General features: G+C 56.5%; 4 protein-coding genes across 4 annotated transcripts; 2 read left to right on the top strand and 2 right to left on the bottom strand.

Annotated features, from left to right (window-relative positions):
* Positions 1-2,342: 2,342 nt before the first annotated feature.
* Positions 2,343-4,189, bottom strand: IWZ02DRAFT_437965 (uncharacterized protein; the record flags this gene model as incomplete). The annotated part of the gene is made up of 2 exons (XM_066766684.1): positions 2,343-3,221; positions 3,299-4,189. The coding sequence occupies 2 exons, from the start codon at positions 4,187-4,189 to the stop codon at positions 2,343-2,345; spliced, it is 1,770 nt and encodes a 589-aa protein (XP_066617425.1).
* A 253-nt stretch (positions 4,190-4,442) lies between these two features.
* On the bottom strand, positions 4,443-8,287 carry IWZ02DRAFT_503557 (karyopherin Kap123). The gene is made up of 4 exons (XM_066770339.1): positions 8,166-8,287; positions 5,800-8,113; positions 4,886-5,625; positions 4,443-4,836 (listed from the first exon to the last, which is right to left on the bottom strand). Exons 1-4 carry the CDS (start codon positions 8,209-8,211, stop codon positions 4,691-4,693), a joined length of 3,246 nt encoding a protein of 1,081 aa, XP_066617424.1. The 5' UTR covers positions 8,212-8,287; the 3' UTR covers positions 4,443-4,690.
* A 979-nt stretch (positions 8,288-9,266) lies between these two features.
* IWZ02DRAFT_486151 (ser/Thr protein phosphatase family protein) lies at positions 9,267-12,122 on the top strand. The gene is made up of 4 exons (XM_066769239.1): positions 9,267-9,536; positions 9,609-9,768; positions 9,831-9,942; positions 9,999-12,122. The coding sequence occupies exons 1-4, from the start codon at positions 9,528-9,530 to the stop codon at positions 11,767-11,769; spliced, it is 2,052 nt and encodes a 683-aa protein (XP_066617423.1). The 5' UTR covers positions 9,267-9,527; the 3' UTR covers positions 11,770-12,122.
* Positions 12,123-12,282: 160 nt separating this feature from the next.
* Positions 12,283-16,948, top strand: IWZ02DRAFT_466453 (niemann-pick C1 protein precursor). The gene is made up of 3 exons (XM_066768504.1): positions 12,283-12,799; positions 12,850-16,294; positions 16,411-16,948. The coding sequence occupies exons 1-3, from the start codon at positions 12,518-12,520 to the stop codon at positions 16,527-16,529; spliced, it is 3,846 nt and encodes a 1,281-aa protein (XP_066617422.1). The 5' UTR covers positions 12,283-12,517; the 3' UTR covers positions 16,530-16,948.
* Positions 16,949-18,684: the final 1,736 nt, after the last annotated feature.

Here is an 18,684-nt window from a genome sequence, read left to right as displayed (position 1 = left end):
ACAACGCAGCGCAGCGAATTGATCGGCCGTCGAACTGTCCAACAACCCATGCAACAAGCTCCGAAAACCTGAAGGAAGAAGAGAGAGTCATGCTACAGTAAGCAGCTGCAGAGCACAACGCAGCTCCTTTCTCCCCAAGCGCACAAGACAGGAGAACCTGGACGTCTGCATACTTACCCAGCCAGCCAGCCAGCCAGCCAGCCGAACAGCCATCCGTCTATCCGTCTGTCTGTCCATTGTCTATGCCAAACCACCGGAAAAGCAAGCAAGCAAGCAAAGCACGAACCTCTCTACAATCTATGCCGTGAGCGCGCGCACACACTCCCTTTCGATGCGACGCTCCTTACCCCACCCCCGCACTTTTGCACGCACGCACCACCCTCCCCCACCACCACACCACCACCAGCGCCACACCGCCCCAACTACCTACCCCCTGATGGTGATGGTGATGGTGATGGCCGTGATCCCTCGCTTAATAGATAGATGCCTAGCTACCTACTTACCTACTTACTTACCCACCTACTCATACACACTCTACCCTCCACCAGCCACCACCCCAACCAACCAACCAACCAGCCTGCCTGCGTGCCCTACACACCCGTCCACCCGTCCGTCTACCCGTTTCACTTCCTTCTCTCGCTTCGCATCTAATCCGAGCGAGCTGTATGAAACATGAAAATAGGGAAGGAGGGAAACGCGACGGGGACATAACATAGATAGGTGCAGGGTAGGGTCAGGATAGGGGGAGTAAAACAAGGTTGTGCAACGGGTGGGCGGGGAGGTAGGTAGGTTATGTTGCTCTGGTTGATGGCCATGATGTAATGTGACGCGGTTTGTGTCGTGTTGGATGGATCGATGGGTAGGTAAGTAGGAACGAGATGGGATGGACGGAGAGAGGCTTTTACGTAACTTCATCCGTGGGAAAGAGGTTTCGTGTCAGGAGGAAACAAAGCCCAAGGCACGACTACGATGGTAGAGAGAGGAAGAGGTAGAACGAGAAAGAAAGGACTGACGGGAAAGAAAGGGGGAGGACTAAGTAAGTAGTACATGTAAATTTGAGGTGCGCGTATAAAGCTGTGCAAGAAAATAACACGCTCTCTACATCCCGTCACTCAAGGCGATAAACCAACCCTACTCCGATGTCAACCTGCGTAGGAAGCCAATGACGTACCTCATCTTTACTACAACTATAAGAAAAGGGGTTCTGTTACTCAAGTCAGCACTTCCACACATTCAGTCCAAATGCACGCGGACCTACCTACACGCCAACACGTCGATTCAGAAAGAGAGAGATGAGGGAAAGTGGTGATGCTAGTATATAGATGGGAAGAGTGGCGAAATCTTACACCGAGCTAGTCAATCAGTCATGAAAGGGGGGTGATGAACCACTGCGCCGCTATTCACAGCTCACTCACTTCTCTCTCTTTCTTTCCGCTGGCGTGAAAAAGGGAAAGGAGAAACGGAAAAGATGGGATGGATAGGTAGTTAGGTAGGTAAGTCATTAAAATACTCGCCGTGGATCCCTCATCTTTATTTCCCGGTTCCGGTTCCGGTTCGAGTTGAAGTTTGAGTCACATTCGCCGCTGGAGCACTACTTCATCTGCACAGCAGCAGGCGCAGTCAAGGACGGGAAAGCGTTCAATGACGTGGGAAAATGGTCTGGTTCGCTTGTTGCTTTTTTTTCTTGTCTGCGAACTACTCGACACACAGCCATGTATGTAGGAAGTGATAAGACGGCGACGGCACGGCGGCACGGCAATCCAACCTAATCCAACTCATCCAACTCATCCAACTCGACCAAAGCGACCCAAATCAACGGCCCAGCGTCCACCCACCCACCCATTTCAAAAACAAGTCGCATCGCCTCGCCTCGCCTCGCCTCAAACTAATTGAACACAGTAGACCATGTCAAGTTCGAGGCGGTAGTAGTAGTACAGTACAATGGGACCGAGAAAGACAGACAGACGGGTAGAGGAAAGTGGATAGAGGAAAGAGGAAGATGAAGGGGGACGGGCGGGCAAAAGACCAACTGAATAGACCTATCCAACCAACCAACCAACCAACCCCTGACGCAAGCAAGATGGAAAAACCAAAAGTTGAACAGTGACTGATTCCTTCCCGCACTGTTCTTCTCTTCTCTTCTCTTCTCTTCTTTTCTCTTCTTTTGCTCTCATCTCCTCCTCTCCTCTCCCATTCGAAGCTTGTGCTCATGCTTCGTCTTTGTCTTGCGTTTTTACCCAACGAGTCGTCTCTTCGCGCTGCTGCGCCGTGCCATCTACACCTTCTCTTTCTCTTTCCTCTCGACAACAGAAGCGAGCAAGCGATGCGTCACTCACCCAAGCCTACTCCTCTCCATCGACTTGGTCCGCCCAACTCGTCCCCTTGAGCTCCGAGATGCCGAAGCTCTCCATGCGCGCGGGCGGATCTGGACGCTTCTCCTCCGCCTTGTCATCCACCTTGTCTTCTGCTTTCTTGCTTGCGTCGGTCTGCTCCGTGGTTTTGACCTCCTTCTGCGCGGCTGGACGATCGTTGGCAGCGGTAGTGCCATTGGTTGTAGTCTCTTTGGAATTCGGGAAAGAGAGTTGCGGCGCCGCTGCTGCTGCTGCCGCTGCCGCCGTGTTGTCTGTCTTCGATGATTGAGCAGCAGCGGTGGCGTTATTTGACACCGGGAGTTCGGGGAAGTCTGCAGCCGTAGGGACGGATTGCGGCGCGCTTGTCGATGTTGATGGTACGTGATTGCCGCCGCCGCCGCCACCAGAAGCGCGTCTGCCTCCTCCACGGCGGCCACCGCGTCCGCCTCTGCCGCCACTATGCTGCGGCGCGTGAGATCTGTCATGATTGTCTGATGACGCCGGCTGCTGGTCGACTTCTGCTTCACCACCCGCGCCGCGACTCCCCACGACCCCGCCATGCGCTCCTCTGCGCGCGCCTCTGGCACCGCGCTCCGTCCCGCCGAAGCCCTCTTCCTTGTCGAGGTCCCACTCGCGCCCGTTCACCGCGTTGAGCTTCCGCATCCTGTTGCGCTCGCGCTCGCCCATCATGACTTGGCGGTTCTGGCGCTCGGCTTTGGCGCGCTGGGCTGCTTTTGCGGCGGCCTCTGCTTCGCGCTTTTGGTACTGCGCAAGGTCGGCTTCGGCGCGTGCGTGAGCGGCTATTAGGGATTCGTTTTTGAGTTTGATAGCGGACATGCGGGCTGCAAGTTGCTCTTCGGTGAGGCGCTCCTTTGCAGAAAGTCAGTGTGCTTGTAGGGACTTGGGACTGTAGAGCGGGAAACGGAAAGTAATTCAAGCGTACTCACCTTCTTGATGCCACCCGTTGCGCTTCTGTCACCTCTCACTGCGCCCTCCTTCCTGACAGCTTTACCAGCGGCATCCTTCTTTTCTCCTTCCTGTCCGTCTGTCGTGCCTTGCTGTTCTCCCTGAACCTCTGCACTCCCACTGCCTTGAACAACCTCCTTTTCCTTGTTCTCAGCGCCATTGGCCGGCGCACTGGGTGCAAACCGCGACCCAGCCAACCCACCGGGCCCACCCGTAGGCGCTCCTCCTCGCGCGCCACCCCTCGCCCCTCTGTGATTCCCACGGCCCCGTCCACGGAACCCGCCGTCTCTCGCGCCGCGTGCGCCCGCACTTGGTCCCGTGGGCGGCGGCCGTGGCACCGCGTCAACGGGGCCCGAGGCATGGTGGTGGGCTTCTGTGTTATCACCAAGGTTAACCGGCGAAGCGGTAGCGACATCGGACGGCGAGTCGGTCACGTCGTCGTCGACGACCGGGACGGGCGTCAGGTCGACCTCGACAACGGGCTCGGCGACAGGCGTAAAGTCGTCGTCGAACAGGTCGTCGTCCTCACGCGTCTGCGCGAATTCGTCCGCCATGGGGTCGAGGCTGTAGACGGCGGGCGCGTCGGCGGCTGGAGCCGGTGCCGCGGCGAAGTTGTTGCTGCTCAGCGACGCGTCTAGTGCGGCGGCGGCCGTCGTGTTCGCAAAAATGGAGGACGGTGCGTGTTGCGGGGTCGGTTGCTCGAGGGGGGCATTCTCAGTCGCAATGTATCCGTCACGCGTCGAGGAGAGGGCGTCGGTCGTCTCTGCAGGCTCCTGCGAGGGTGGTGATGGTGATGTTTGGTGTTGCGGTTGCGCGGCATCGGGCTTCGCCGAGTCTGCTGCTGGCGGGGTGGCCCAACGCGACGCAAGCATTGTCGTAAGGGTGTATTGAATGTTGGTATAGGCGAACTCTGGTTAGAGTTCCACGGGGCGATACGACAGGAATGGATGGCTCGTGGTGAAAGGTGAGGGCGAGAATGCTTTAAACTTTGGTCTGGAGTTTGCAAGGATGACCGTGTGGCCAACGGCCCCCGGCCTGCTAGCAACGGTACGTACCGGTCCCAGCTCCCACCCGCAACACCAACCATGCATCACCAGCATCACGCGAGCATTTGCTTAAAATCAGCTGCAACAAATCCAAATGTTTGGGCTGTTCTACGGAGACGGTTTACTGATCATGCAAAAAAAGCCACCCTGTGTCTCAACTCTAACTCTAGAACAAATGAAACCCCTTCTGTCCGACTCACGCCGTGGTATCCCAACTTTTCGGTCGATCATTATGTCTTCATTCTGCTCATCCTCCCAGCGCAGCGATTGTGGTATCAAAACGAAACAAGCCAAATTCAATCATCATAGGTACGACGGCACCATTTTTTAGTTGCCCTGCAGCATCTGGACGAGCGACACGAGTGCAGTACGTGTCTCTTCTTCCAGCTGCTCTTGAGGGGGGCCGAGCACTTTCTCAAAGACTTGCATCAGCTGGGGCGTCAGCTGTTGGATGGTGGGCTCCTGGTGCTCGTCTGTGGAAGCGTTAGTTTTTGCCATTACAGGACGTTAGGTTTGGCTTACAGAGAGTAATCAGCATGCGGTAGACGGGTGGGTTCTCGTCAAAGTCCTCCCTGAGAGGGAGCAGCTCTACGAGACGAGGAAGGACCTGGCCGAGAGGGACGCGGCTAGGGTGCCTGATGATCATACGGCTGATGCAGCCAGCGGCATTGTCGAGCATACGAGCCTGCTGCTGATCGTGGAGCATAGGCTCGAGTTTGCTGAAAATGGTGTTATAATTCTCAACAACGAGCTGCTCATTGTTCGACTTTTCACAGAGCAAGCCAGCAGCGTAGGCAGCGTTGGACCTGGTCTCGGGGTCTTCGTCCGACAGACGGTGGACAATCAGCTTCATGAGGGTAGGCGTGAATTCGGTGACGGCGCCCTTCATGTTGCCAATGCAGTCTGCAATGGAGCCGACGGCGTTGCTACGCTCAAAGGACTCTTGGCCACTGGCGTACTTCATGACGGGCTTCTCGAAAATCTTCCAGAGCTCGGCAAAGTCCTCTCCCAACGCAGCCGACAGGCAAGTCACGCAGTCAAGAGCGACCTCGATGACGAGCCAGTCGTACTCGGACGACTCATCGAGAATCTCCTCGAGCTCATCGCCGAGATCCTGCTGGCACGCGTGACGCTTGGTCAGGATGGAGATGAGGTGCTGGGTGAGCTGAGGAATGACAATGCCATTTTGGTTGACCAGGATGGCCGGGCCAGTGAGCTTGAGGGTAGCGCCCAAGTCGCGGAGAACGTCGGTCACGGTGGCCCTATTGAACGTCAGCTTTGATCAACCCGCGTGGAGGAACAAAGGTTGTGTGAGGGGTGTGATCAGAAACAGAATCGCTTTCACTTCAACCGCAACTTGTGCGTCAGAGTGAGCTGGGTAACAACGAAGTATTGTCATCCTTTCAGAGATTGGGCAAGGGAAATTATCGTCTTACCGGTCCATCTCGTCCTCGAGAATCTCGAGAGTGGCAGTCATAGAGGCTTGGCCAAGCTTGACAAGCTCTTCGGTGGGCTGTGTCTTGAGAGGGATTCCAGGTTGCCACTTGGCCATGCCGCGGCCCTCTGCCATACCCCAGAGAGTGGCGTAAGAGCGCCAAAGCGTGCCAATGGCAGACTTGCGAACACCCTCGTAGGCGTGGTGGACCATCTTGAGGACGATGTCAATCGTCTGCTCAAGGTAGGGGAGGAACTTTTCGCGAGTAGACGAAATAACGTCTCCGACGACCTCAACGGCAATTTCCTTTTCCATGGCAACGGCAGTGACGGCGTTGAGGTCGTCCCAGTCGTCGTCATCTTCATCGTCTTCGTCAACGACCTCGTCGTCCTCGTCATCGTCACCAGCGCTGGCAACCTTGACCTTTTGGCCAGCAATCGTGACTTCCTGGCCGATAAGGTCCTTCGCGTCCTCGCCAAGAGACAAGTCGAGGTCAGTCTCGTCCTGCTCAAGGCACTTGATGAGACCTTGAACGACACCGTTGAGGTAAGGCTCAAACTCTTCCTCGTAGACCTTGGCCATGGTGCTCCAGAGGATGTAGCTAGTCTCACGCAGGCGGGGGTGGTCGAGGTTGAGGGCCTCTTCCGAAGCCGCCATCAGGTCGTTGACGTAGTCCTTGAAAGGTTGGGGGCCAACTGCACCGGCGATCTTTCCTATAGAATCGCAGGCGACACCACGCAGCTCCAGCTCATCCTGGCTGTTCTTAAGCTGAACGAAGGGTGCGAGAGTCTGCATGGTGGAGACGAAAAAGGGCAGGAAGGCTCCACCAGCGGCAGCGGCCACAGAGCCGGTTGCGCCAATGGAAGCAATCTGGGTCTTGTAGTCTTCATGATTGAAGAGCTGTTGAAATCTGGGCACGAGCTCAGTGACGTACTTGGTCGCGTCCTCCTCTTCAAGGCCTTCAATCAACGAATCGATGGCGTTGCAGCTGCCTCTGACAATTTCAAGCGCGCGGTCCTTTTCTGCGCCTTGGGCTGCGGCCTGAGCCATGTCGAGATTCTTGACGAGCGCAGGGAAGAGGCTCGCGTGCTCCTTGGCCATCTCCTCGGCCAGGTCGTCGGCCAATCGGGCAACGCCGTTCAGCGCAGCAGCGCGAACCTTGACCTCGGGGTCTTCCAGGAGACGAAGCGCCAGGGGAAGGATCTCGCCGAGCTGAGTAGCGATGAAGTCGGGAGCACCCTCGACGCACATGCCCAGGGAAAGAATACCGGCGCGCCTGTAGTCGGGGTTGCTGTTGTTGACGTAGTTGCCCATGGCGTGGAGAAGAGGAACAATGACCTGATTCGGGGGCAGGCTCTGGGAGAGGACATCGAGCAAACCCAGAGCGGAGCGAGCGGGAGTGACCTCCTCGTCCTCGCTGGAAAGATCGCCGAGTTCAGTGACAATGTGAAGAGCGGTGATGGTGAGCTTCTCGCCGAGCTTCTTGCCCTGAACCTTGAGCTTGCGGAAGCGGACACACTGCATGAGGAAGGCAAGGGCCTGGGAACGAATGTCGTCATCGTAGTTGGTGTTGGCGCCGACCTGGTTCATAAAGTTGACCAAGTCCTCGAAATGCTTGTTGAGGAGAGCAGATTCGCAGCCAAGCAGGGTCTGGAAGACTTCAAAGGCTTGCATGGCCTGGTCCTCGGCGCCGGCGTCGATGGTGGCCTGGAGGACTGCAACCATGTGGGGAAGAATCTCCTCGAAGAGCTTCAACGAGTGCTCGTCCTCTTCGGGGTCCAACAGCATGGCCACACGGCTGAGAGCAAGCATGGTGTTGACGCGAACCTCCAAGCTCTCCTGGTCCTGAATGGTCTTGCTGAGCAGGGTGAAGAGCTCGGCAAAGTTCTCCGAAAACATGTCACCCATGGTCTCGACCAAAGTGTAAATCATGAAGACGGCAACTTCGCGGTGGCGCACGAATTGGCTTGCCGCGGCCTGCTGCAGGGTCTGAGGCAGATCAGTCCATTGTCCATCATCGAGGTCGATCTTGGCCATGGCGGCGATGACGCGGGCAGAAGAGTGGCGGACGAGGGTGTTTTCCTCGTTCATGGTGGACTCGAGCAGGCCATTGCGGATGTGAGGCTTCTGGTCGGCGGGGAACTGAGCCCAGTGCTTTCCAACTAGCTTCCTCGCCTCGACGGCAGCAAGCTGGCGCAATCCCTGGGAAGATTCGGAGGAGACGAGGATCTGGAGCAGGAGGTTGAGGGACTCGGGGGATTTGTAGTAGTCCTTGTTGAGAGCAGCGGTCGCGGCCTTGACGCGCTCCGTGTCGGCTGTTGAGAAGAGTCAGTAACGTTGCGGGTGGTCGGGCGGCAGCAGACTTACGCTGCATCAAGCTCTCGAGGAGCTGGACAAACTGCTGGTGGTCCATGTTCGCGGCAATTGACCAGACCAGACAGCAGAAAAGAAAGGGGTATCACCAAAAATTGAGAGAGGGAGTCGGAGACCACGAGCAAAAATAAAATGCACGTTGTGGGGGAGCCCTGCCATACTTTTTTCTGAGGCGGTGGCCACGGGCAGAAAATTGGCAGGGATCAGCGCGCAAGCCACGTGAAGGGTCCGGCTTTGCTTGAGGAGGTGGTGGTCCGAGTCGCGCGATGCTCATGGCGGTCAGCAATTGATTGTTTCGCGTAGACTGGCATCGTTGTAAAATTCGTATCGAGGAGCATGAAGTTGTCCTCATGAAAGAGTCGGATTGTGGGAATGCGTGGATTTTGTACCATCGAGTTTGCCTTTTCTCGGACTCCCGTGTCTGTGTGCGCGCAATGGCATCCCTTGCATTTCTTCTTCAGAATGTTCGAGCATTTTAAGTAAGATCCTAGCTCAAATGCTTTGGTTGTTTCAAGACCAACTGGCACCCATCTTTTGACACTACAAAAGAGCATGCCCGAGACCAACCCAATACCTCGACTACTGGGATTTCAGGTCGACTTCCATGGACAATCAAACCGCGAGAGGGCACGAAGTGGATTGATTGCACCTCACGCTTCTGCAAACATTCCCAAGCGAATATGAGAGCTATGGAGAGCTTGGGGGTGTCGGCACATGTATAAGCTTAAAGCTAGCACGGATTTTGAGTTTTCTGTATACGACCCAGGAATCGAAAAACAACCTGTCCTATCCATTGGAGTGAACATTCTAAAATCAGTCTGGTTGAATCCCCTTGTGCCCCAACGTCGATACTCGTATAGTTTGTGGTTTCAATTCTGAATTTGTTTTGCCAGCTGCACGAGTCGGGTAGGCTCTAGTCATCACACAATGAATTATGTGATTGGTTTGCGTGGGGAAACTGTGGCCTCAGCTTGATCGAGCAAAGCATACTGAACATGTGTGCAGAATGTGGCGCGTGGTGGTGGTTGTGGTGGCGATGGAGTGGGATCCGCTGGCTTGACGTGTGCTGAATCGCCAACCTGACAGGCGCGGTGCCCAAAAAGGTTTAGGCCGAGTCGCTCTTTCCGCCAGTACAGCAAACCAACGTCCAGATCCCCTCCAAACATCTCTGCTGCAGCTCACGTCGTCGTGCCATATCTCGGCTCCATCTTCTCACCTCTTCTCCTCCAGTCCACGCCTGCAGACGTCTTGTCATCATCTTCATATCCTCGTTCCTCAGCCTCCGGACGCGTTCCACGACCAGCTTCACCCCCGACACCTCACCCATCCTCCTCCGCCTTGCAGTGCTTCGCCCTCATGGCCACGGTACGTGCCTCCGCTTTGAACGCGCCTCAGTTCTCCTCCTACCCGACCTCGCTGACAATCCTGAACCTGCAGCAAGCTCCAAACCAACCGCGCGCATACAATGCCGCATTCCTTCCCAATGGTGGCCCAGCCTCCAGCGGTCCTGTACCCGGCGCGGCTCCACTACTCCCCAACAACGGACGCGTGATACAAACGCAGAGCTCAAGGGTTCTTTGCATCGCTGATGTGCGCGGTAAGCTGGTGCCTGGGTAGCTCTTAACCGCGCGGCAAAAAAAATTGCTGACAGCGCTACAGGCAATCTCAGGTCTTTGAATGACCTGGCGGAGCAGGCCAGAGCAGATGCTATAATCCACACTGGTGACTTTGGCTTCTATGATGAGCGCTCGCTTGATCGCATTGCCGAAAAGTATGTTGTCCTAAACATCGTGGCAGAAGCTTCCTGCTGACATTGTCTCGCCGCAGGACCCTCCGTCACGTCGCCCAATACTCTCCGCTGCTGTCATCGGCTGTCAAAAACTCCATCGCACAAACGCCCGCCTCGGCACAGTCTTCTCTACGTGAACGCTACGTCCGTGAAGGTCTGAAGCTGTCCGAACTACCCGACTTCCTCAACGGCACGTACAGCTTGAAGATCCCGGTCTACACCGTTTGGGGTGCATGCGAGGATGTCCAGGTTCTCGAGAAGCTGCGCTCGGGCGAATACAAGATCAACAACCTACACATCATTGATGAGGCACACTCACGCCTCGTGGAGGCTGGCGGCATCAAGCTTCGTCTCTTGGGTCTGGGCGGTGCTGTCGTCATGCACAAGCTGTTCGACAACGGTGAGGGCAGAACCACCATTGCTGGTGGACAGGGAACCATGTGGACCACTCTCCTCCAGATGGGCGAGCTCGTCGACACTGCAAACCGAGTATATGACCCAACCGAGACGCGCATTTTCGTCACCCACGCCTCTCCTGCGCGCGAAGGCCTATTGAATCAACTCTCGGTCACGCTCAAGGCCGACTTTTCGATTTCGGCTGGTCTTCACTTCCGCTACGGCAGCTCGTACAATGAATTCAGCGTCAATCCGACCCTCGACCACTACCGCGGTAAGCTCGCGGCATCCCGTGCCTCGTTCAACGACGTATGGGAGACTGTCAAGGGCGAGGTTGAGCCCGCTGTCGCCGAAAATCCAAGCCAGCAGCAGCTCTTGAAGCTCGCCTTGGATGTCGTCGAGAAGATGCCCACCATTGCCAATGGAGGCAATCCATTCGGTGGTCACGTCGGCCCCGCGACGGGCCAAATCGACGAGAGCGCCTTCAAGAACATGTGGAACTTCAACTTGGCTGATGCAGCCTACGGCTGGCTTGTTCTGGACATTGATCAGGGGAGGATCGGCACGGAGATGCGTGCCCAGGGCTTCAACTTTGCCCACCGTGGTGGCAAGGTCAATCCCGCTCAGCCGCAGCCTGCAGCCATCCCTCAAGCTGGCGCGCCTGCGCAGCCTGCACAGGCTCCTGTGTCCCAGTCTGCCCAACAAGCGCGCCCAGCGCCTACAGGCCCCAACGCCGCTCAACAGACGAAACCGGGTACGCAGCCTGCTCGCTCGCCCGCGCCCGTCACCCCGAACGTCCCCCTAAAGCCTGCAACTCCTAAGCCCGCAGCGACTCCCAGCAACGCAAACACTCCGTCCACGCAAGCTGCTGAGAAGCAGGCCCCTACGGAGTCCAAGCAAAACGGCACGTCCACCTCGGACAAACCTGCCGAGCCTAGCACGCAAAAACCCGAGCCCACTGCCCGGCCGCCAATCCACGGATTGTTCATCACAAACGCGGGTACCGAAGAGGATGCCAAGAATCTTCTTGCTGAGGAGGACAGAGCCAGGATCACGCGCTTCGACAAGGCCAAGGGTCCAAGCGGTGGACTTACTGCTCACTTTGACCCGTCAGAGGACCTGCAAGCCATTCTGAACCGCATGGACCCTGAATACACCAGTGCAAAGCCCAACAAGCCGTTTGCGCGCATCTACAGACGCCCAAACCAAAGCAACTGGGCCCCCAAGGGCGGTGTCCAGGGCAGTGGTTACCGCAGCGGCGGTGCCAGCGACAGCGAAGGTGGCCGTGGTCGTGGAGGCTTCCGCGGAGGTCGCGGTGGTCGAGGAGGCGAAAGGGGTCGCGGCCGCGGCCGTGGCTTCAACAGGGACGGACCGAGTGGTTCTCCCGCCGCGGCTCCTGCTGGTGGCGACTAGTAAAGTGGCCGTTGGCGAGTCTTGAGAGCTTCTTGTGTTGATGCTCCCGTTTGCCTTCAATCCCGTCCCCTGGCGCTTGCATGGGGTTTCAGTGCGAGTCTTTGATCTGTTCAAGGTGATGGGCGCAAGGAAGCTAGGATAGGACTTTTCACTCGCAGCTGGTCCATAGAGTAGCTTTTCTTTCGTGGCTTTTTTTCTTCATGCGCCGGGACAGCTGGCAATCTCTTCGCGGGACTGGAAGATTATGAGCGTGCAATGGTGGTTACGGTTGACGGAAAAGAATATTCCCCCTGTACTGTAGGTGAAGAAATGGAGGTAGCAAGGTAGCTTGTGGAAATATGATTTTGGTGATGATGTTGAGGTGCCGGGCGTGACATCATGAGCAGGGGAGTACCAGGCAATGTAGCATAGGTTCCATTCGGGACGTTCCCCACCAGCCACACGGATGGAGCGGCTTGCGGGCCGGCGACCTCCAGGAAGCTCGCGCCTCACGCCCGCCTCCATCCCAGAACCACGCCTTGGCACAGACGCCGTCTGACGTGACCCCAGTCGGACGGGTACCTACAGTCGTCCCGGTTTGATCTCTCGCCCTCATCTTCAAGCCAACCCAACACTTGGACATCGACATCGCGACCCCATCCGCAGCCTCGCCGCCCTCATTTCCCAACAAACCCATCCATCCACAAGGCCCTCCGAGTCGACTTGCCAGCCTGCCGCCACCACCGCGTAGAAGGCCGACATCGCCGCCATGGGGGGACGCTGGGGAGGCTGTTTGCGACTGGTCACACTGCTGCTGGCCGCACCGCTGGCTGTAGAGGGCCTGGTCGCAGACGATGGGCTCACACTGAAACATGAGAAAGGCCGATGTGCCATCCGAGGCCAATGTGGCAGCCAAGGCTTCTTGAGCCCGCAGCTGCCATGTCCAGATAATGGACTGGCCAAGACGCCAAAACCGGACGTGAGGGAAAAGCTGGTCTCGATATGTGGCGACCAGTGGAAGGATACGGACGTGTGCTGTGAAGACGAGCAAGTAGGTCTGCGCATCGCAAGGTCTCAAGAGTTGGCTAATGCCCACCACAGTTGGACGCGCTCCAAACAAACCTCAAGCGGGCCGAGTCCCTCATATCATCTTGCCCGGCCTGCAAGACGAACTTTTTCAATCTCTTTTGCACATTTACCTGCTCGCCGGACCAGTCACTCTTTGTAAATGTCACAAAAACACAGCCCAAAAGCGGAAAGCTTCTCGTCACGGAGCTGGACCATCTGGTAACAGGATCCTACGGTGTTGGATTTTACGAGAGTTGCAAGGACGTCAAGGTGGGCGCAACGAATGGAAATGCCATGGACCTTATCGGAGGTGGAGCCAAGAACTACACCCAACTGCTCAAGTTTCTAGGAGACAAGAAATTCCTCGGCAGCCCTTTTCAAATGAACTTTCCAAATCCAAGCCCCGATCGCTTTCCAGGCATGCATCCAATGGACAAGGAACCCAAGTTTTGCAACGATACGGACCCGAGTTACCGCTGCGCCTGCGTCGATTGCCCTTCGGTTTGTCCTGCGCTCCCAGAGGTCAAGGAAGACCAGGAATGCACAGTGGGCCTGTTGCCCTGTCTCTCCTTTGCAGTCATCATCGTCTATTCAGTCTTCATCTTGCTTCTAATCACTGCCGTCACCGGACATATTGCTGTCAAACGGCACGAAAAGAACAAGCAGGAGCGCATGCGCCTGCTTCAGGATATCGAGCCCCGGGATGATGAGGACGAAGGCGATGTCGTGCGTGCAGCTGGAATACTGGAGACTCCAACGAGGAGTTATCACCTCAACAGCCTTTGCGACAGGCTGTTCGGTCGGCTGGGCTTCATCGCTGCAGAATTCCCAGCTATGACTATTTTCATAAGTGTCTTGATTGTGGGACTACTCAGTCTTGGCTGGCTCAGGTTTACAGTCGAGCGAGACCCCGTGCGCCTGTGGGTTTCGCCCGACTCGGATGCTGCTCGGGAAAAGACCTTTTTTGATGACAATTTTGGACCATTCTACCGCGCGGAGCAGGCCTTTTTGGTAAACGAGACTGGCCCAGTCTTGAACTACGACACTCTGGTTTGGTGGTTTGATGTTGAGAAACGTGTCCAGCGCCTGCTAGCGAATGATGGCGTTACTTTCGACGACGTCTGCTTCAAGCCTACGGGAGACGCCTGTGTCGTTCAGTCGGTCACAGGCTACTTCGGCGGCGAAATCTCCAACCTTAAGCGTGAGACTTGGGAAAAGCAGCTTCGAGACTGCGCTGAATCGCCCGTCGACTGTCTGCCAGATTTCCAACAGCCTCTAAACCCTAACATGCTGTTTGGCGCCTGGAACAAGGACGTCTTGGAAGCAAAGGCTCTGATTGTGACTTGGGTTGTCAACAACTACGCTGAAGGTACAGCAGAGCTCGAAAGAGCAGAGTTCTGGGAGGACAGCCTCACGAGTCAACTCCACGCCATTCAGTATGAAGCCAAAGAGCGTGGCCTGCGAGTGTCTTTCAACACCGAGAGCAGCCTGGAGGAAGAGCTGAACAAGTCCACAAACACGGATGCCAAGATTGTAGTTGTGAGCTACATCATCATGTTCCTCTACGCCTCCCTTGCGCTCGGCTCTACGACTTTGACGGCGCGGTCCATCTTGCATAACCCATCGAATGCCCTCGTTCAGTCCAAGTTTATGCTCGGCGTTGTGGGAATCCTCATTGTCCTCATGTCGGTGTCCGCCTCGGTTGGCCTCTTTTCTGCCGCGGGAATCAAGGTCACCTTGATCATTGCCGAGGTCATCCCTTTTTTGGTCCTCGCCGTCGGAGTAGACAACATTTTCCTCATCGTCCACGAGTTCGAGCGAGTCAACCTCAGCCACGCGGAGGGCACCGTCTCTGAGAGGGTGGCCAAGGCATTGGGTCGGATGGGTCCCAGCATTCTTCTGTCTGCCACGACTGAAACCGTGGCTTTTGCACTGGGAGCAGCCGTGGGCATGCCAGCGGTGCGCAACTTTGCTGCATATGCTGCTGGCGCTGTCTTCATCAACGCGCTCCTTCAAGTGACCATGTTTGTCTCTGTCCTCGCTCTCAATCAACAGAGGGTGGAAGCAAGCCGTGCCGACTGCATTCCCTGCCTTCGAGTTGGACGAGCGGATCCTGGCCTGGTGATCAATGGGGTTGTATACGGCGCAGATGACGAGGGCACGCTCCAAAAGTACATTCGCAGAGTCTATGCCCCGGCATTGCTTGGAAAGAAGGCCAAGGTTGCCATCATTACCATTTTCCTCGGTTTCTTCACCGCGGGCTTGGCCCTGATTCCAAAGATGGAGCTTGGTCTTGACCAGCGGATCGCCATTCCAAGCGATTCGTACCTGATCAACTACTTTAACGATCTTTACGATTACTTCGGAGTCGGGCCTCCCGTCTACTTTGTCACGCGGGACGTCAACGTCACGGAGCGTCAACACCAACAGGAGCTTTGCGGACGCTTCTCGACTTGCAACGAGCTGTCCCTGGCCAACACCCTTGAGCAAGAGCGAAAGAGACCGGAGACATCATACATTGCCGACGCCACCGCCAGCTGGATCGACGACTACTTCCTCTGGCTCAACCCGTCATTGGATTCCTGCTGTGTTGACAAGAAGGGGCCCTTTGACGAAAAGGCCTGCTTTGCCGACCGCAACCCGCCGTGGAACCCCACGCTCAAGGGCATGCCCGAAGGCCAAGAATTCATCCACTACCTCGAGCGCTGGATCAAGGCGCCGACGATGGGCGAGTGTCCGCTCGCCGGCAAGGCGGCCTATGGCACTGCTCTTGTCATCGACAACTCGAACCTGACCATCCCCGCGTCGCACTTCCGCACCTCGCACACGCCGCTGCGCAGCCAAAAGGACTTTATCTCTGCCTACGCGTCGGCGCGGCGCATTGCATCGCAAATATCCGAGCGCACCGGCGTGTCCGTCTTCCCCTACTCCAAATTCTACATCTTCTTCGACCAATACGCCAGCATCGTCCGTCTCACTCTAACCCTCGTCGGGTCCGCGCTCGCCATCATCTTCGCCGTAACATCACTGCTCCTAGGGTCGCTGGCAACAGGGCTCGTCGTCACCCTCACAGTCGTCATGACCCTCGTCGACATCGCCGGCACCATGGCCCTCGCCGGCGTCTCGCTCAACGCCGTTTCGCTCGTCAACCTCATCATCTGCGTGGGCATCGGCGTCGAATTCTGCGCGCACATTGCGCGCGCCTTCACGTTCCCGTCGGCCAGCCTGCTCGAGCGCGCCCCCAAGGCGCGGTTCCGGGCGCGCGACGCCCGCGCGTGGGCCGCCCTCGTCAACGTCGGCGGCTCCGTCTTCAGCGGCATCACCGTCACCAAGTTCCTCGGCGTCGCGGTGCTCGCCTTCACGCGCAGCAAGATTTTCGAAATCTACTATTTCCGCGTGTGGTTGAGTTTGGTGGTTTGGGCTGCGCTGCATGCGCTCGTCTTTTTGCCTGTTGCGTTGAGTCTTTTTGGTGGGAGAGGTGAGTTTTTCCCCCCGTTGCCCTTCTTCTTTCCTGAGTAAACACATTCCGCGCGTCGATGTCGATGTCGATGTTGATGATGCCTGACGGACTAACGTGGTTCATTCGCACTCCAGGTTACCTCGATGCTGAAGCCGAAGGCGGCATTGAGCAGGACTTGCGCGGCAGACGCTATCCGGGCGGCTTGTACGCGGCGGCGGACGGCGACGAGGATTACGACTCGGATGACTTGTGAGGCGGGGCGTGGCTGCTGTGGTTAGATAGCTTGGAAAGAGAGGGAGGGTAGGTAGTAGGGCGTTGCTTATGCTGGGAGGAGATGAAGGGAGGGGGGGAGGGAAGGAGTAGGGAATCCCTTTCTCGATCTCGCCGTCCCTCCCCCATTACCCTCTGCGTCCCTCTTCTTCCTCTTTCGTGTTGGCTACCCTACCTCACCTGAATAACCTCACCTTCGTATTTATATAGATGAATGAAACCTACTTTTCCTTTTTCTTCTTTCTTTCCTTTCCTTTCCTCCCCTCCCCATCTTTACTCTCCACATAGCACTTTCTCCTACCCGCTAATAGGTAGGTAGGTGGGTAGGTAGGCAGGTAGGTAGCTAGTTCAGCCCCATGTGTATGTAAGCAGTAAATATACATCTATAAAAAAAAAAACTAACGTATGTAAGTATGTCTTTACTGCGCGAATGATGTTTCTCACACATAAGATATGGTAGAAAATCCAACAGGGGTGGCAAGGTATGTAGGGAAGTACGCAGGCAGGCAAGGAAACACCTAGCATATGAACAACACGAGAAGGTCTATCCTTTTCACGGCTGCATGATTCTACATGGTCGATTGATTGATCTCGGCCTCCTCCTTGGTACCTGGTTGGTAAACTGTCTGTTTGTTCTGTACGTGTGTGTGTGTGTGTGTGTGTGTGTGTGTGCTAGTCGAACGCAACGATATGCCGTAATTCATGTAGCCACCCACCACCTTACTCGTCTCATCCATTGCCTTCGCCGAATCACGTGTATGTTGGAATGGAGGGAGGTCTGGTTGCAGGTTGGCAGGTAGGCAGGCTGGTAGGCAGGTGGGCTGACACTGCTAGTAATGGAGCGCTGCCTGCCTACCTTCCTTCTTGTGTAGGGATTTATTTAGCGTGCAGGTAGATGCGCTGCTGCTGCTGCTGCTGCTGCTGCTGCGTTGCCGCCGCAGCACATCTTTTGGCGGGCTCGATCCTGCATGCACGCATATTTATATGCATACACGCGGACGGAGGGGTTGAGATCGGCTCACCTACTACATGGGCGCACACCGGCCTGCCCGTCTGTCTATCAGTTTGCCTACTTGCTGCCGTGTAGGAGTAGAACATTGCGTTTTCTTCTAAAAGTAGCATCTTTCGAGCACGGCAGGCAGCGCTGACTGCCCTCCTTGGGCGCGCATCAACGGCGCTTGGGACCCGTGTGATGGGCGACCACGGGGGCCAGGTGGTGCGGCTCGTTCACAGCCTGCTGCTGCGAGCCAGGCCCAACACGACACGACACGACGACGGGCAAAAGAAGAGCGATGATCACGAAAGAAAAGAAAGAAGTTTTTTTTTTTTTTTTGTCACCCACTTCGATGTTACTTCTTTGCCGCGGATCTCAGGAACGTATCCGTAGGTAGGGCTGAGATGGAACGGGCGAGTACGAGGGCCTTCACAGACCAGCAGCCTGACCTACTGACCAACTGACTGACTGACCGCAACCACAACCAGCGGCGCAAAAGAAAAGTGGTGCGAGAGACTGATGGGACGACTGGCTGCTGGGGGCGACTCGTCTCGAGAGAGGGCGCACGCACGGAGAAAACAGATAGACGGCGAGAAGGAAAAGAGGAAGTGAGCCGACCAGACGGCGGACAAGGCGAAATGGGGATCTTCAACGGCGCATTAACGGGGCCGCGGGGCCGGCGGCGAGCGACCGGCGGCCGACGTTGACCGACCGAAAGGAAGGATGGATGGAAAGATTTTGGCGAGGAGCCCGCAGGGATGAGTTGGCGGGAGTCGGGAGTCGGGAGTCGGGATGGGCGATGAAGGAATGGAAGAGGAGGTGGTGGTGGTGGTGCGAGCAGGGCGAGGTGCGTGGCAGCAAGGTGGCCGTGAGGAGCGCCGAGCCTGGCTGGTGTTTTTCGGTGTGCCGTGCTCTCTGCTTTGCCGCTGCTGCGGTGGGTTGCTCACCGCCCATCAGGAGGAGGAGGAGGAGGAGGAGGAGGAGGAGCAATTGATGACTTGTCGTCGTTGGAGCGGCGGTCTGCACTGGGTTGTTGGTACCTACCTACCGATTGGCATGGTGGGAGCGCTGGCGGTGGCGGACTTGGGTAGGTTTTCTTTTCTTTTTTTCTGCGGTCGTTGGTGCCTGTCGATGGAGCCAGGAC

Source organism: Phyllosticta citriasiana, assembly GCF_038021145.1.
Source record: "Phyllosticta citriasiana strain CBS 120426 chromosome Unknown IWZ02scaffold_27, whole genome shotgun sequence".
In the NCBI taxonomy this organism is placed as follows: Eukaryota; Fungi; Ascomycota; class Dothideomycetes; order Botryosphaeriales; family Phyllostictaceae; genus Phyllosticta; species Phyllosticta citriasiana.
This window is presented reverse-complemented; position numbering and strand designations above follow the sequence as displayed.